This window comes from Mirounga angustirostris, unplaced genomic scaffold (genome assembly GCF_029215605.1).
Source record: "Mirounga angustirostris isolate CCGP_5_RB_7025 unplaced genomic scaffold, mMirAng1.0.hap1 SCAF_17, whole genome shotgun sequence".
NCBI classification, from domain to species: Eukaryota; Metazoa; Chordata; class Mammalia; order Carnivora; family Phocidae; genus Mirounga; species Mirounga angustirostris.
Window position 1 is genome coordinate 1842619 of NW_026991725.1, and position 17489 is coordinate 1860107.

The window sequence follows — 17489 nt, forward strand, 5'->3', positions numbered from 1 at the left end:
GCAACTTCCAGAAGATCTGGATGGTAAACTGTGGTCAATTTCAGCTCTTAACACAGTAACAACTACCCATCCCTGGACCCTCAGCTAAGTGGCAGGCTGCAGTGCACCTGTTCCTAGAGCAGCTTGCATACTGGGGAAATGAAGTAGGCAAAAAAGACCCTGTCCTTCAAATATTGGAGATCTGTGCTCTGAAAGCTGCTTTTGATCACAGAGGTGCAAACAAAGAGGCGGGTGGCCACTGTTGTTGCACTTTATTTAATAAAAATATAAAATAAATAAAAATAAAAGGCACCAGGGACATAAAAAGAATAAACAAATATGGTCTCTACCTTCATGGAGTTTACTCATTGCCTCGCAATAAACACAGAAATTATTCTAAAGACTATTGGTGTGTTAAGTGCTATCAAAAGAGTACAGATTATATGCTTTACATTTTTTATTTTATTAGTTTTTAAAGATTTTATTTATTTATTTTTTTAAAATATTCAGGTTTTTTTTTTTTTTTTAAGATTTTATTTATTTATTCATGAGAGACAGAGAGAGAGGCAGAGGGAGAAGCAGGCTCCCAAGGAGCAGGGAGCCCGATGCAGGCCTCGATCCGAGGACCCTGGGATCATGACCTGAGCCGAAGGCAGACGCTTAACCATCTGAGCCACCCAGGCGCCCAAGATTTTATTTTTAAGTAATCTCTACAACCAATGTGGGGCTCAAACTCACAACCTCGAGATAAAGAGCTGCATGTTCTATTGACTAAGCCAGCCAGGAGCCCTTGCTTTACATTATTTTTTTTAAGATTTTTTTTTTAATTGAGTAAACTCTACCCTCAACATAGAACTCAAACTTAAGACCCTGAGATCAAGAATCACATGTTCTACTGACTGAGCCAAGCAGGTGTCCCTTGCTTTACATTTTTTAAAAACAAAAACAAACAAAAACAAAAATGTGCATTTAAGAAAGCACATTTCTCATTAACATTACTTCTATATATTGGCTTCTTTTTCAAGTTTTTTTTTTATTTAAGTAATCTCTACACCCAACATGGGACTCAAACTCATGACCCCGAGATCAAAAGTTACACACTCCTCCAACTGAGCCAGCCAGGTGCCCCTATGTATTTATTTTTAATCTATTGTAAGTGGGATCTTTTTCCATTATATTCTCTAATTTTTCCTCCTTTCCTAATGTAAGCTTGTGATATTGTGATATAACAAGTATTTTTTTGGCCTTCATCCATGGTTTCTGGCACAGAGCTCTTAAAACCCTTATAATTTCCTAAGTGGTAGGAGGAAGCCCATTTCAACCACACCTGAGTGTCAGTGAGGTGACTTTTGGAAAGCCCCTAAGGATGGGGATGATTGTCAGGGGAACCAACCATGTGATTAGAGTTGGAACTTTCAGCACCCACCCATCACCTCTAAGGAGAGAAGAGGGATTAGAGACTGAACCAATCACCAATGATCAATGATTATTAAATCATGCCTAACTAAGGAGGCCTCCATAAAAACCCAAAAGGATGGGGTTTGGGAACTTCTGTTGGTGAAGACATGGAAGTGCTGGGAGGACAGTGTACCCCGAGAGAGTACAGAAACTCTGCATCCCTTCCCACATACCTTGCCCAGTACACCTCTTCCACCTGGCTGCTCTCTGAGTTCTGTGAGCCTCTCTAGCTCATTAATCTAATCGAACCTGAGGAGGGGGTTGTGGGAACTCCAATTTACAGCCAGTTAGTCAGAAGCGCAAGTAACTACCTAGGACTTTTGACTGGCTTCGGAACTGGGGTTTGGGGTGGCAGAGGGGTACGGAGGCAGCCTTGTGGGACTCAGTCTTTACCTAAGGAATCTGATGCTAACTTCAGATAGATAGCATCAGAACTAAACTGAATCGTAGGACAACCAGCCAGTGTTCATGGAGAATTAGAGAATTGCTTAGTGTAGGATAAACCCCATACTTCTGGTGACAGATAAGCCAAAATTATGAAAGAAGTTGTATGCAGAGAAAAACAGAGAAGAGGGTTTTCCTTCAGAGTCCTACCATCATTTCTTTAGCGCTGAAAACGCTGAAAGATTAACCTGGTTCCTAAACCCCCAAATCACTAGTCTTGGTAAGACCAATAAATCAAACTGAACCCAAAAGGTAGAATTCTGGATCTATAAAGAGGTATTCAGTTGAGAGCTACAACCTATAAAAAAGCATTTTACCTTCATTATAGGGCACAGGATTGCCAATCTTTAATCCAACTGCTTCAGCAGATTTCAAAATGTCTAACTCCATCAAAATAACTACTCTCCTATGAAGGCAAAGAAATAAAAACAAGTTAGAAAAAATCAATTCAGAAGCCCTTCAAATGACAAGCTACTTAAAAAAAGCTTTCCCCCATAATCATTTTGATAAAACTATTTCCGTTTGTCAACGGGTTTTCATTACTGAATAACTTGAGAAAGATATGATATCAATTCCTATGTAAATATTTCCCTTAATCTTTCACTGCATCATTATCAAGGCTTTTTATGATTGCAGGGTTTTCATTTTCCATCTAGTCCTTTAATTAAAATGCAGTGTCCTTACCACAAACCATATCTTTAAGGAGCAAATGACACGATCAGAATTTAGATTACTAAACACAATAATATATGGCACAACAAAAGATGATCTGTTTTCAGAAACATATACTTACCTAAACAATTACCTTTTCCCGGTGAAAAACATTACGCCTGTAGCTATTTTTTAATATAATTATTATCTAACAACTTACAGTTCTTCATCTACCTTTAACTCTGATTAAAACCTTTCAATAACTTCCCAAGAACCTTAGGCCAAAAATAAGACCTTTCACACACAGCCTACAAGGCTCTGTGTGGTCTGGCCTTGCCAATCTCTCTCCAGCTCATCTCATACCACTTCCCTGAGATGCTCTGCTCTCCGGCCATTCTGTCTGCTTTCAGTTCCTGGTATGTGCCATGCTCTCTCCTGCCACAAAGCCTTTGTACCTGCTGCTCACTGACTGGTATGGCCTTCTCTTATTCTGCCCTCAGCTAGTACTCATTTTGCTCTCATTTCAAACATCACTTCTTCAAGAGACACTTCCTTCATCTTTAGTTTAGACTGGGTTTCTGTTATACTTTTCTCTACAGCCATGACTTCTTTCCTTTACATCACTTCTCTCAGGTTTAATATACATTAATACAGAATTATGAACATAGATTTTAACTGTGCTCATCATTTAACTATTCATTTACATATATTTTATACACTCTTCATTTCATTATTATCGATCTCTACCAGATAGCACTTTCAACGAGAGTAGGTGGCCTCCAGGTATCCACAGCTATTGTTCAATACATACTTGAATGAGAATGTCATGATTACATGTGTATTTGAAAAAGAACTGAAACTTGAAGAAGGAATTTGAGGGGAACACACTGGAAGCAGGGAGACCAAAAGATGGTAGCCTGTAGTAGGGTCATGGCAATGGTGATAAAAAGAAGTGGATGGTTTAAAGCAATATATTTTTAGGATTTTATTTATTTCTTTGAGAGAGAGAGCGTGTGCGCAAGCAGGGGAAGGGCAAGACAGGGAAAGAGAGAATCTCAAGCAGATTCTGTACCAAGCACGGAGCCCGATTTGGGGCCCGATCCCACAACCCCAAGACCATGATCCAAGCCAAAATCAAGAGTCAGACACTCAACCAACTGAGCCAACCAGGCACCCCTGGAGCAATATTTAAGCAATAACAAACACAACTTCATCATGTTGTATTCTTCAAATGGTCTGATTGCTATATTTTGAGTTTTTATATATAACTGAAGAGTTTGTGCTACCTTTATCAGGCTTTCATATCAAAGTTATATTACTTTAATAAAAGAAGCTTGAAACTATCTATTCCTGACAATTATAGATTCCCTATAAAAACTACCTGATAGAAATTTAGTGGTAGATATTTAACTACCTTCCAAAATTATCCAAATTACTCCAGGCTTATCAATCATTTAGCATGGCTAAATAGCAAAATCTAAGAGAAAATAGGCTCAAAAAATTAATTTTATCTTTTAATATATATATCCTACATAAAACATTAGCGAGATGAATCCAGCAGCACATCAAAGGAACATACCAATATCTACTTACAGAAAACACAGATGACAGGGACACATTACAACTTTACAGAGATACAATCAGCAAAATCCAGACTATGGGAAACTGCATGAGGCTAAAGGGCAAATGACCTGGTTTCTATTTTTAATTTTTATTTTTTTTTAAAGATTTTATTTATTTATTTCACAGAGCGAGAGAGAGAGAGAGAGAGAGAAGCAGACTCCCCGTGGAGCAGGGAGCCCAATGTGGGGTTTAAGCCCGGGACTCTGGGATCATGTCCTGAGCCAAAGGCAGATGCTTAACTGATTGAGACACCCAGGTGCCCTGACCTGGCTTCTTTAACAAATAAACAGTAAAGTGTTAACTAACTGGAATTTAAGCAAAAACTTGAAACTACAAAAAAAAAACAGTAAGAGTGAAAAAAGATATACTGGAGGAACCTACAGAGACAAATAGACTTTTTTCTTATTTATGTGAGAGACAGACTGAGAGAACGAGTGGAGGGAGGGGCAGAGAGGAAAGCAGACTCCCTGAAGAGCAGGGAGTCCGACGCAGGACTCGATCCCAGGACTCTGGGATCATGACCCGAGCCAAAGGCAGACGCCCAACCGACTGAGCCACCCAGGCGCCCCCAGATACAAAGAGACTTAAAAGAAGTATCAACCTACTACAGTGTGAACTTTATTTTGGATCCTGATTCAGGTAAAATTCTCTCTCTCTCTCTCTCACACACACACACACACACACACACACAAATAACTGGAAACAGAACGCTGACAGGATATTTAATATTTCAGGTGTAAAATGGTATTTAAAAAAAAAAAAAGAGTTATCTTTTGGGTGCCTGGCTGGCTCAGTCAATAGAGCATATGACTCTTAATCTCAGGGCTGTGACTTCAAGCATGGAGACTACTTTAGAAAAATGATTAGATTAAATAAAATAAATAAATAAAAATGTTATCTTCTAAAGATATATACTAAGATATTTATGGATGAAATAATACGATGTCTGAGACTTGCTTCAAAATTATAGAAGAGGGTAGACGTAGAAGGGATATAGTATAAAGAAGATCTGTATCAGGTGATAATTTGAAGCTGGATATTGGGATATATGGGAAGTCATATATATACCATATATTTTTTTAGATTTTTTATTTAAGTTCAATTTAATTAACATATACCGTATTACTAGTTTCAGGGGTAGAATTTAGTGATTCATCAGTTGCATATAACACCCAGTGCTCATTATATCCAGTCTCTCTTTAATGCCCATCGCCCATTTATCCCATCCCCCCACCCAACTCCCCTCCAGCAACCCTCAGTTCCCATACCATATTCTTTTTTTTTTTTTAAGATTTTATTTATTCATTTAACAGAGAGAGCTCACACAAGCAAGGGGAAGGCAGGCAGAGGGAGAGGGAGAAGCAGGCTCCCCGCCAAGCAGGGAGCCCGATGCAGGACTCGATCCCAGGACTCCAGGATCATGACCTAAGACGAAGGTAGTCGCTTAACCCAATGAGCCACCCAGGTACCCCTCCATACCATATTCTTGAATGCAGAGACTTAGTATCAAATACTATATAAATTTAATGCAATTTCTTGCATTCCAGTGAGACTTTTATTTTCTTCAACTTGACTTTATAACTCTGGAATTCATATGGAAGAATAAAGAGAAGAGCTGCCAAGAAAATTTTGGGGGAAAATGGTAAAAGAAGACCTCACCTGTAAATTACTAAACTATTCTACAGATGATACTTTAACTGAAAATACTACAACAGATTTAATTACCTATGTTGGTGAGAACATGAAGAAACTGGAACCCTCATACATTGCTAGTGGGAATATAAATTGGTAGCCACTTTGGAAAATAGTCTGGTCCTTCTTCAGAAATTTAATCTTAGGGGTGCCTGGGTGGCTCAGTCGTTAAGTGTCTGCCTTCGGCTCAGGTCATGATCCCAAGGTCCTGGGATTGAGCCCCACATCAGGCTCCCTGCTCGGCGGGAACCCTGTTTCTCCCTCTCCCATTCCCTCTGCTTGTGTTCCCTCTCTCGCTGTGTCTCTCTCTCAAATAAATAAATAAATACTTAAAAAAAAAAATTTTAATCTTAAAGTTACCATATGACCCACAATTCCACTCCTAAATATATACATATATAAAATGGAAGATGTCCACACAAAAACTTATACCCAAATGTCCACAGCATTATTCTTAATAGCAAAAAGATAGAAACCCAAATGTCCAAACAAATGGATAAACAAAATGTGACATACTCATACAACAGAATATTATTTGGCTATACAAAGGAATGAAGTACTGGTAGATGCCACAACATGGATAAACCTTGAAAACATTATGCTACGTTAAAGGGGCGAGTCACGAGGGACCACACATTTTATGATTTCGTTTATATGAAATGTCTAGAATAAACAATCTAGAGAGACAGAAAATAGATTAGTAGTTGTCTAGGGCTAGAAAGAATGGGGAGTTTAGGGGTGATAGCTAAAGGGTACAGGGTTTATTTTGGGGATGATGAAATGTTCTAAAATTAATTGTGGTAATGACTGAACAACTCTGTCAATATATTAAAAAACCGTTTTACACTTTAAATGGATGAATTATAGCTGATTGTGAATTATATCTCAATAAAGCTGTTACTAAAAACAAAACAAAACAAAACTATGGCACTGACCATTATCAACAATAGCCAAACTATGGAAAGAGCCCAAATGTCCATCAACTGATGAATGGATAAAGATGTGGTATATACACACAATGAAATATTACTCAGCCATCAAAAAGAATGAAATCTTGCCATTTGCAAAGATGTAGATGGAGCTAGAGTGTATTATGCTAAACAAAATAAGTCAGTCAGAGAAAGAAAACACCATATGACTTCACTCATACGTGGAATTTAAGAAACAAAACAGATGGACATATGGAAAAGAAAAAAGAAAAAAAGAGAGGGAAGCAAACCATAAGAGACTCTTAAGTAGAGAGAACAAACTGAAGGTAGGAGGAGGGAGGTGGGTGGGGGGTGGGCATTAAGGAGGATGAGCACTAGGTGTTACATGTAAGTGATGAATCACTAAATTCTACTCCTGAAGCCAGTATACACTACATGTTAACTAACTAGAATGAATTTATTTATTTTATTTATTTGAGACCGAAAGAGAGAAAGCGAGCACGATCAAGGGGGAGGGACAAAGGGAGAGGGAGAAGCAGACTCCCTGCTGAGCAGGGAGCCCCACACAGGGCTTGATCCCAGGACCCTAGGACCATGACCTGAGGTGAAGGCCAGCACTTAATTGACTGAAGCACCCAGAATTTAAATACAAATTTGAAACAAACAGAAAAAGAAATACTAAATGAATTTTGCAAGGTTGCTAAAACAATGTGACTATATCAGGGCCGCCTGGGTGGCTCAGTTGGTTAACCATCCAACTCTTGATTTTGGCTCAGGTCATGATCTCAGGGTCCTGGGATGGAGCCCCACGTTGGGCTCTGCGCTCAGTGGGGAGTCTGCTTCTCCCTCTCACTCTCCTTCTGTGCTCTCTCTCTCCCCTCTCAAATAAATCAATAAAATCTTAAAAAAAAAAAAAGAACTACAGTCAACGAGTATATAAAAAGACACTTTAGGGGCGCCTGGGTGGCTCAGTTGGTTAAGCGTCTGCCTTCAGCTCAGGTCATGATCTCAGGGTCCTGGGATCGAGCCCCGCATCGGGCTCCCTGCTCGGTGGGAAGCCTGCTTCTCCCCATCCCACTCCCCCTGCTTGTGTTCCCTCTCTCGCTGTGTCTTCCTCTGTCAAATAAATAAATAAAATCTTTTAAAAAATAAATAAATAAATAAATAAAATAAAAGACACTTTACATCACTAGGGAAATGTAAATTAAAATAATGATAATTAACAATTATTCGTAAAAATTAGTAGTATCCAGTATGTTAACAAGGTTAAGGAGAAAGTTTTGTTTTGTTTTGTTTTAAATATCAGCTTTTTGAGATATCATACACATGCCACTCCACTTCCCCACCCCTGGGGAACCACTAATCTGTTTCTTTGGATTTGCTTATTCAGAAACAAGCACTCTTACACAAAGTTAATGAGTATATTAACTTGTAGATTTTCTGTAAGACATGTCCTTTGATCCCCACGATACTAATTCAAGGAATCTGCTCTTCAGAAATAATACCATAAAGGCCGCCTGGGTGGCTCAGTTGGTTAAGCGACTGCTCTCGGCTCAGGTCATGATCCTGGAGTCCCTGGATCGAGTCCCGCATCGGGCTCTCTGCTTGGCAGGGAGCCTGCTTCTCCCTCTGACCCTCCCCCCTCTCATGTGCTCTCTCTCTCTCATTCTCTCTGTCTCAAATAAATAAAATCTTTAAAAAAAAAAAAAAAAGAAATAACACCATAAGCACATAAAGATAAACATGCAAGAATGAATGCTAAAGCCGTTTGGAATAAGTCTAAATGACCATCAAAAAAGTAAAGGGTAAATAAATTTGTACATACATACACAGGTTCTCAACAGAAGAAAGAAAGAATACAAGACATGCCACCATTCTGAGGTGGTAGAATAAAACAAAGCCCATGGGAGTGAAATTCTATCCCTGATTGGAGAATGAAGCCTAAGTTTTTGTACTCGACAGGCGAGCAAAGCTCTCCACCCTCTCCCATAACCATACCTTAGAAGACAGGAAAATGGATAGAAAGCACCACTCAAACACTCAAAGGTAGCCTGGAGTGGAAGACAACAGGTCCCATGTGGGAAGGTTGGCAAGGAGATGTACCTAGGCTAAACTATGTCAGAGCAAATATGAAGTCTGTCAGAACTATCCACATCAAGCATGAACAAGATAAAAAGAAATGACACAGCAACAATGCATCATATAAAAGTGTATAAAAATAAAAGGAACAAAGAAGGCAGAGACAATTAAAGAATCTGATCTAGAAGAACGCATAAGCCAAGAAAGGGAATAATACTTTCCAAGAGTGGTTTGAGAAATAAGACTAAGAATTTAATAAAATAAAACTCAAAAGATGAGATAAAACAAGAGATTGAGAAGAAAAAGGGAGCTTGAGGGGTGCCTGGGTGGCTCACATGGTTAAGCGTCTGCCTCCGGCTCGGGTCGTGATCCCGGGGTCCTGGGATCGAGTCCCGCATCTGGCTCCCTGCTGAGCGGGGAGCCTGCTTCTCCCTCTACCTCTGCCTCTCTCTCTCTTTCTCTCTCTGACTCTCATGAATAAATAAATAAAACATTAAAAAAAGAAAAAAGAAAAAGGGAGCTTGAGAAGTTAAGACAAAAATAGAACAAAAGTAATACCATTATACATCTAACACTCAAACATTATAAACATCAAAAAACACCAGGAGAGGGGCGCCTGGGTGGCTCAGTCCGTTAAGCAGCTGCCTTCAGCTCAGGTCATGATCCTGGGGTCTTGGGATCGAGCCCCGCTTCTGGCTCCCTGCTCAGCGGAGAGCCTGTTTCTCCCTCTCCATCTGCCTGTCACTCTGCCTACTTGTGCTCTCTCTCTGTCAAATAAATAAAATCTTAAAAAAAACAAACAAACAAAAAAACACCAGGAGAAAGGCAAAAACTGAACTACTATTATTGGAAAATCTTGACTTAATCCAATGTATGCATTAGAAAAAGACTAAAGCAAACTGAAGACACAAAGGGAGGACAGTTATCCACAATATAAAAATTAAAGCTCAAATGAAACAAAAAATAGCATTAAGGAATAGAATCTGCAGACTGAAAGGCATACCATATAACAGGAAAAAAAAAATGGTAATAACAATTGACGTTAAGACACAGCCTGGTTAAGTCACTGAACCTGAAACATAACCAAAGAATTTTTCCATTTAATCCACAGAACCTATTCAAGTTTCATCAACTATCTAAATGATGTCCTCATTAGCAAAAAAGATCTAGTACAGGATCACTTGTTATATTTAATTACCAATCTCTCAAGACTCCTTCAATCTGGAACAGTCTCTCAGTGTACACAACTTTTTTACTTTCATGCTTGAGATTTGAAAATCAAAGGTTACTGGGACGCCTGGGTGACTCAGTTAAACGTCTGACTCCTGATTTCAGCTCAGGTCGTTATCTCGGAGTCCTGGGATCAAGCCCCACGTTGGGGTCCATGTTCAGCGGGGAGTCTGCTCCCTCCCTGGCTCATATTCTCTCTCTCAAATAAGTAAATAAATCTTGAAAGAAAGAAAAAGAAAGAAAAAGAAGGAAAGGAAAGGAAAGGAAAGGAAAGGAAAGGAAAGGAAAGGAAAGAAGGGAGGGAGGGAGGGAGGGAGGGAGGGAGGGAGGGAGGGAGGGAGGGAGGGAAGAAAGGAAAGAAAGGAAAGAAAGAAAGAAAGGAAGGAAGGAAGGAAGGAAGGAAGGAAGGAAGGAAGGAAGGAAGGAAGGAAGGAAGGAAGGAAGGAAAGAAAGAAAGAAAGAAAGAAAGAAAGAAAGAAAGAAAGAAAGAAAGAAAGAAATCAGAGGTCACTTACTTTGTAGAATGTCCCTTAATTTACCTGAGGCCTCCTCATGATTAGATACAGAGTATGCATCCTTGGCAAAAGTATAATATTAGTGATGCTGTGTTCTTCTCATTGCATCCTATCAGGTAATAAATACACATTTTCTATTTGTCCCATTGCTGGTAATGTTAACCCTAATCACTGCAGTAAGGTGCTGTCTGCCAGGTTCCTCCACTATAAAGTTGTCTCTGCTCCTTTTATAATTAGTAATTATGTTGTGGGTATGAACTTTAACTCCATAAATAACTTGTTACTCTACAAACTTCACCCGTTTCAGCATCTGTGGTAGACCAATGGCCCCCCAGAAGATATCCACCTCCTAACCTCTGGAACCTGTGAATGGGACAACAAGGGACTTTGCAAATGTGATTAAGTTAAGGACTGAAATGTCAAGATTATCCTGGATCCTCTGCTAGGCCCTAAAAGCAACCACATGTATCCCTGTAAGAGGGAGGCAGATCTGACACAGACAGGAGGCAATGGGTCCATGGAGGCAGAGACTGGACTGACGCGTGAAAAGCCAAGGAATGCTAACAACCACCAGAAGCTGGAAGAGGAAAAGAAAGGATCCTTCTCTAGAGCTTCCAGAGGGAGCATGCGCCTGTCAACACCATGATCTCAGCCCAGTGAAACTGATTTCAACTTCTGACCTCCAGGCGAATAACTTCTGCTTCTCCCTCTCCCACTCCCCTGCTTGTCCTCTCTGTCAAATAAATAAAATATATTTTTTTAATTTTTTAAAAGATTTTATTTATTTGAGAGAAAGAGCGAGTGAGAGAGAGAGAGAGCTCATGAGCAGGGGGAGAGGGAGAAGCAGGCTTCCCGCTGAGCAGGGAGCCCGATGCGGGGCTCGATCCCAGGACCCTGAGATCATGACCTGAGCTGAAGGCAGACGCTTGACCGACTGAGCCACCCAGGTGCCCCCAAATAAAATCTTTAAAACCACCACCACCAAGTTTGTGTTCCTTTGTTAGAGCAGCCACAGCCCCCACTGACGTTCCCTGCATAAACTAACCCTGTGCTGGTTACCAAAGGGCGATTTTCTAATTCTGTCATTCCTTCCACATTTGTTAGATGGCACTCTATCTTAAGAAAAACCCCATGTATTCATTTATTCACTATGGACTTATGAACTCCTATTGTATTTAACAGGTTCCCGTTTTTATTATGGTTTATAAATTGCCTTAGATTTGACAAGTGTAAGATTCTGCAAGCCAGTTTTTCTGTCCTTCTGACAGGATCCCATCTCCCTTTGAGCCCTTCCTTACCATCTGACACATTAAGATATTCCAGGCCTGTAACAAGCCATCCTCCAAGAAGCCCTAGTTCTTTCGAGTGTGCAATGGCATTCAGAAACCAAGATCTGGTGCTAGGGGGGCTCAGAGCTACTGGGGTGTTGCCACTCCAAAGCCCTCTCAGGAGAGAGATCTAGGGAACACACACACACCCCACAAGGTATGTATACTCATACACCAACCAGATCTGAGCAGACATTTTTCCAAAGAAGACATAAAGCTAGCTAACAGGTACATGAAAAGATACTTCACATCATTAATCAGGGAAATGCAAATCAAAACCACAACGAGATATCACTTCACATCTGTTAGAATGGTTATTATTCAAAAGACTAGAAATAACACATGTTGGCAAGGATATGGAGAAAAGGGAACCCTTGTGCACTGTTGGTGGAAATGTGAATTGGTGTGGCCACTATGGAAAACAGTATGGAGATTCCTCAAAAAATTAAAAATCAAACTACCATAAGATCCAGCAATTCCACTTCTGGGTATTCATCCGAAGAAAACAAAAGTACTAACTCGAAAAGATCTATGCACCCCCATGTTCACTGCAGCACTATTTACAAGAGTCAGCATATGGAAACAACTTAAATGTCCACCAATAGATAAATGGATAGAGAAATTGTGACACAGAGCCACCTGGGTGGCTCAGTTGGTTAAGCATCTGCCTTCGGCTCAGGTCATGATCCTGGGTCCTAGGATCGAGTCCCTCTCCCTCTGCCCCTCCCCCCTGCTCATGGCATGCTCTCTCTCTAATAAATAAATAAATAAAATCTTTTAAAAAAGGAAATTCTCTCTCACACACACAATATTATTCAGCCATAAAAAAGAATGGAGTCTTGCCATTTGTGAAAATATGGATGGACTTCCAGGGCATTATGCTAAGTCAGACAGAGAAGGGCAATTACCCTATGATCTCTCTTATATGTGGAAATAAATAACAAGCTCATAGATACAGAGAACAAACACACTGGTGGTTGTTAAAGGCGAAGGAGTAAGAGGTGGGAGAAATGGGAGAACTATTTTTGTATTTAGCTTAAATAAACTGAGTTAAAATAAGATATAATAAAACAAGGTAAAAAAGAACTATTGATTGACTGATTGATTTAGTAGGCTCCACACCCAGCATGGAGCCCAACATAGGGCTCAAACTCACAACCCTGAGTCAAGACCTGAGCTGAGATCAAGAGTCAGACACTCAACCGACTGAGCCACCTGGGCACTCCAGTAAAATATAATTTTAAAACCCCAAACTAAATGTTTATATCTATATCTATCTATCTATTAAAAACCTTGAGTTTACTCTGAAACCTTCAATTATAATCCAGAATCACAGACCTCTCCCTTGGCTAGCTCCCAGAGCCTTCAACATATTTATTAGATCAATTCCCCTCATAGGTAATCAATCTCCTGTCACCACCTGCCACTGCTATACACATGGACACTATCCTCTAAATGCTCAAATTCCAAACCCAGTTCTAAGACCACTACCACCCTATTACAAACAAGCACCCTCCTCTCCCCCCAACAACCTGTTGCTGTGCCGGATCCCCACAACACCCCCAGATTCCTTCATCCCTTGCTCAGGATCCAACAGCCATACAGACTCTTGCCTCACCCTACTCAGGCTCTGACAACCCATTCTGGACTGTAGCCACCCTCTCCCCATGTGTTCTCTTTACCTGGTCTCCAACCCCCTGTCCAGCCCACAAAGATACCTTCCTCACTTTGGGCTAACACCTGGTTCCGGGCCATCACCACCGCCACCACCACCCCTCCCTTGTAAACATCTATCTTGCTTGGCCCCACCTAATGGCTGTGGACTGAATTACTCAGGAAGGAAGAGAGCAGTAACAATATATATATTGTCATTCCACTATCAAAATTATTTCTATTTATCCACCAATTATTGATAAATACACACTGTGAGATATCGGGAATGATGCTCACTAAATCATAATATGGTTATTTCTGGGTTGTATGAATTTTAGACAATTTTTTCCTTTTTTGTACCTTTTATTGTACTGCTTGAATCGATGATTCTGTGTGTCATTTTTATTAAAATACTCATATTCCCTAAAAATTTGAATACACAAAGAGGTACAAATATATTCTAAGAAGCACTGGCGAAAAATTTTAAATAGTGAAATGCTATATAATATTAAATGTTAACTATATTATGGTAAATCTATACAATGACATACTAAGTAATATATGACATAGAGGGGGGACGCCTGGGTGGCTCAGTCAGTTAAGCATCTGCCTTTGGCTCAGGTCATAATCCCAGGGTTCCGGGATCGAGTCCCGTATCGGGCTCCTTGCTCAGCAGGGAGCCTGCTTCTTCCTCTGCCTACTCTGCCTGCCACCCACCCCCCCCGCCAAATTTTATATATATATATGACATAGAGGTTTATCTAGGGACATGTAAAAATGACCACTATTAAAAAAAAGAGTATTATAAAACCATATTATGAATTTTTTAAAGGAAAATACAAATTTGTAAGTACTTACATTTATAGAAAAATTCTGGAAGGATAACAGCAAGATTTTTAAGAATAGTTATTTGTAGGCAGTCAAATTACAGTTATTTTTGTGTGTGAGTTTTGTTGTTGTTGTTGTTGTTGTTTTTTTAAGTAAGCTCCACACCCAATGTGGGGCTAGAACTCACAACCCTAAAACCCTTCTTCATTTGAGTTTTATAATTTATGTATATATTACTTGTATAATAAAAGTTGTTTTACAAAACACAATGACAAGGACACAAAATTCTGTCAGGGTGAAGATCCTACTACACGATATAGAGAACTGTCAACCTAGAATTCTACACCTAGTTAAACTCATTTAACTGAGAATGAAACAGACATTTTTAGATGACAGATTTTTATCATTCACAAACCTTCCGTATAAGAGCTGCTAAAAGAGGGGCGCCTGGGTGGCTCAGTCGGTTAAGCGTCTGCCTTCGGCTCAGGTCGTGATCCCAGGGTGCTGGGATCAAGCCCCGCATCGGGCTCCCTGCTCAGCTGGGAGCCTGCCTCTCCCTCTCCCATTCCCCCGCTTGTGTTCCCTCTCTCACTGTGTCTCTCTCTGTCAGATAAATAAATAAAATCTAAAAAAAAAAAAAAAAAAAAAGAGCTGCTAAAAGATACTCTTCAGGAAAATGAGAACTGAACTAAAAAGAAAGGAGTGTGATAAAGGAGACAAAGGGAGACTCTATGGGTAAGTCTAAGTAATTGCTATCTATATAGAGAATATACTAATTCAAGGAAATAAAAACAAAGTTGAGCTAAAACACTGAACATTGACCATTTTGAGACCTTTGCTTTATTTGAGAGGATTGTAAAAATACAGACCTATTTTAGAATATCTGTTAATTCACATATGGGGTTTTTTAAATGTGAGAATATCCGCAAAACAAAACAAAAACACAGCACAAATATATTTCAAACCAGTAGAGGAAAAAAAAATTAAGGAAAAAATCAATCCAAGGCAAGAAAAAATAAAGCAAAAACATGGTAAAAACACAAAAATTAGAAAAAAAAAATCAATAATAAATTAAGCAGCATAAACTCACCAACTAAATCTCAAACTGATTTCTAAAATCATATGCTGTTTATAAAAGACATCCAAGGTTAAGAACAGAGAAGCTGAAAGTTAAAAGAAGGACGATACAGCAAACAAATATAAAGCAAAACTACAGATAATACTGTAACATACACTGACATACCCTTCTTAAGAGGGGAATTCTCGCTACATTTGTTTCCCATGTGTTCTGTGATTGGAAATAAAAAGCTTAAAAGCCTCTCCCCAACAAAAAATGTCCTATTTTAGCAACAGTTACCCAGAAATAACAGTGCTGCTCACCACTGCACCTCGAGCGTGTAGCATCTGTCAGTACTCAGCATACTCTATATAGGCTGAATAAAGTTTACCATGAAACATTCAAGATGGCAAAAAAGGGGCAGCCTTACATAATTAATTACATCAGTTTTGCTCTTATAAGTAACCCCTTTTGATTAACACATACTTCAAAAGAGAATCTTAAAAACAGTGCTTCTGAAGAAATTAGAAATAAAAGTTCTGCATTCTGCTTTAATCTCCTGCTTTGAAATTTCCAATCTGTTTCCATATTTCTCTTCCTTTGGTGCCATGTTTTAGTCACCCGAGTTCAAATCTCATGTAAATTCTTAGCTGAAAGCTCATCATCGTCTTTGATTCCTACATGAATTTTGGCATCCAATGGATTTCTCTGTTGAAAAATTAGTCCCCATTCTACAACACAATAAAACCAAAGAAAACCCCCCAAAACAAAGAAAAACACCACATACCTTCCATCTTTCAGAGTGTTAACAATGAATCGGTTAATCTGGCAAATACAATTGCTAGACAATTGTTCCTCCTCAACCAGAGGGTTCAACTGTGTTGCCAACATGAAAGCTGAAAAGCACAGAGATTACTTTAGTCCCCACAACATTTCAGTCATGACAATCTGAAAGCTGATCACACCTGGACTAGCAAAGGAAAACAATGCCTTGAATATGTTCCTGAAATTAAAACGACTCAGATTCTGCATAGTGAAAAACAATATAATTTACTGCGTTAAACATCTGCTGGTACTTTGAAATGTATTTCTTAAAGGACCCAAAATAATTTTTCCATCATTCAGGTTTCATGACAAAGACTAAAAAGTCTTTTCTATCTTCTTCACCTTGTGACTAGAGATAGCAAGCAATATTCTGCAAATTCTCTTTCTCCCTTGTAAAGTTTACAACACAGAAATAAATCCCCCAAAAGGCAAGTATAGGACAGCTAACCCATTATATTCACTAAATGTCAATACCATCCTGAGGGAAATTAATCAAAGAAAACAGAGCACCAGTTAGAGAAAATTAATTAAGCCAAGTGGCAGCTTTCCACTAGATCTAGTCTATTGTTAGAATGCTCTCTGCCGGGCGCCTGGGTGGCTCAGTCGGTTGGGCGTCTGCCTTCGGCGCAGGTCATGATCCCAGAGTCCGGGGATCAAGTCCCACATCGGGCTCCCTGCTCAGCAGGAAGCCTGCTTCTCCCTCTCCCACTCCCCCGCTTGTGTTCCTGCTCTCGCTGTCTCTGTCTCTGTCAAATAAATAAATAAATAAAATCTTTAAAAAAAAAAAAAAAAAAAGAATGCTCTCTGCCAGCCATAATTCTGTGTGAATGAAGTACACGGCCAAGCAAATGTACATTTCCGAAATGCCCCAAATTACTGCAAAAGTGCTGGGTGTTCTTTTATTATTTAAATGCAAATTCCTAGATTTATACACCATACTTACAGGAGAGAGTGTTCAATCCATCACTCATAAGCAGTCGATAACGGGGTGGACTATTCCCTGTAATAATGGGACGGATGTTCTAGGATAGAAAACTTGATTCATTAGTCGGGTTGTCTTCCCAGTCCCAGGGATAAGTAAACTTAAGTGGCAGGAGAGTGGGTTTGCCATTAGTTCAACAAACACTGAACTGCTCGCCCATTCTCTTGACACCTAAATCTAAGCAAAAGAAAATTGTATTTGATGATTTTCCAACCA

General features: G+C 39.5%; 1 protein-coding gene across 3 annotated transcripts in view; it reads right to left on the minus strand.

The window, feature by feature from the left end:
- The window catches only part of RPA1 (replication protein A1), a 73962-nt gene that overhangs the window by 40458 nt on the left and 16015 nt on the right, over nt 1-17489 (minus strand). For all 3 annotated transcript variants that reach the window (XM_064582363.1, XM_045889621.2, XM_064582362.1), the window contains exons 3-5: nt 17235-17313; nt 16254-16362; nt 2199-2287 (exon numbers count right to left, since the gene is read on the minus strand). In XM_064582363.1, the coding sequence (XP_064438433.1) occupies nt 2199-2287; nt 16254-16362; nt 17235-17313 (277 nt within the window). The remainder of the gene's footprint in view (nt 1-2198; nt 2288-16253; nt 16363-17234; nt 17314-17489) is intronic.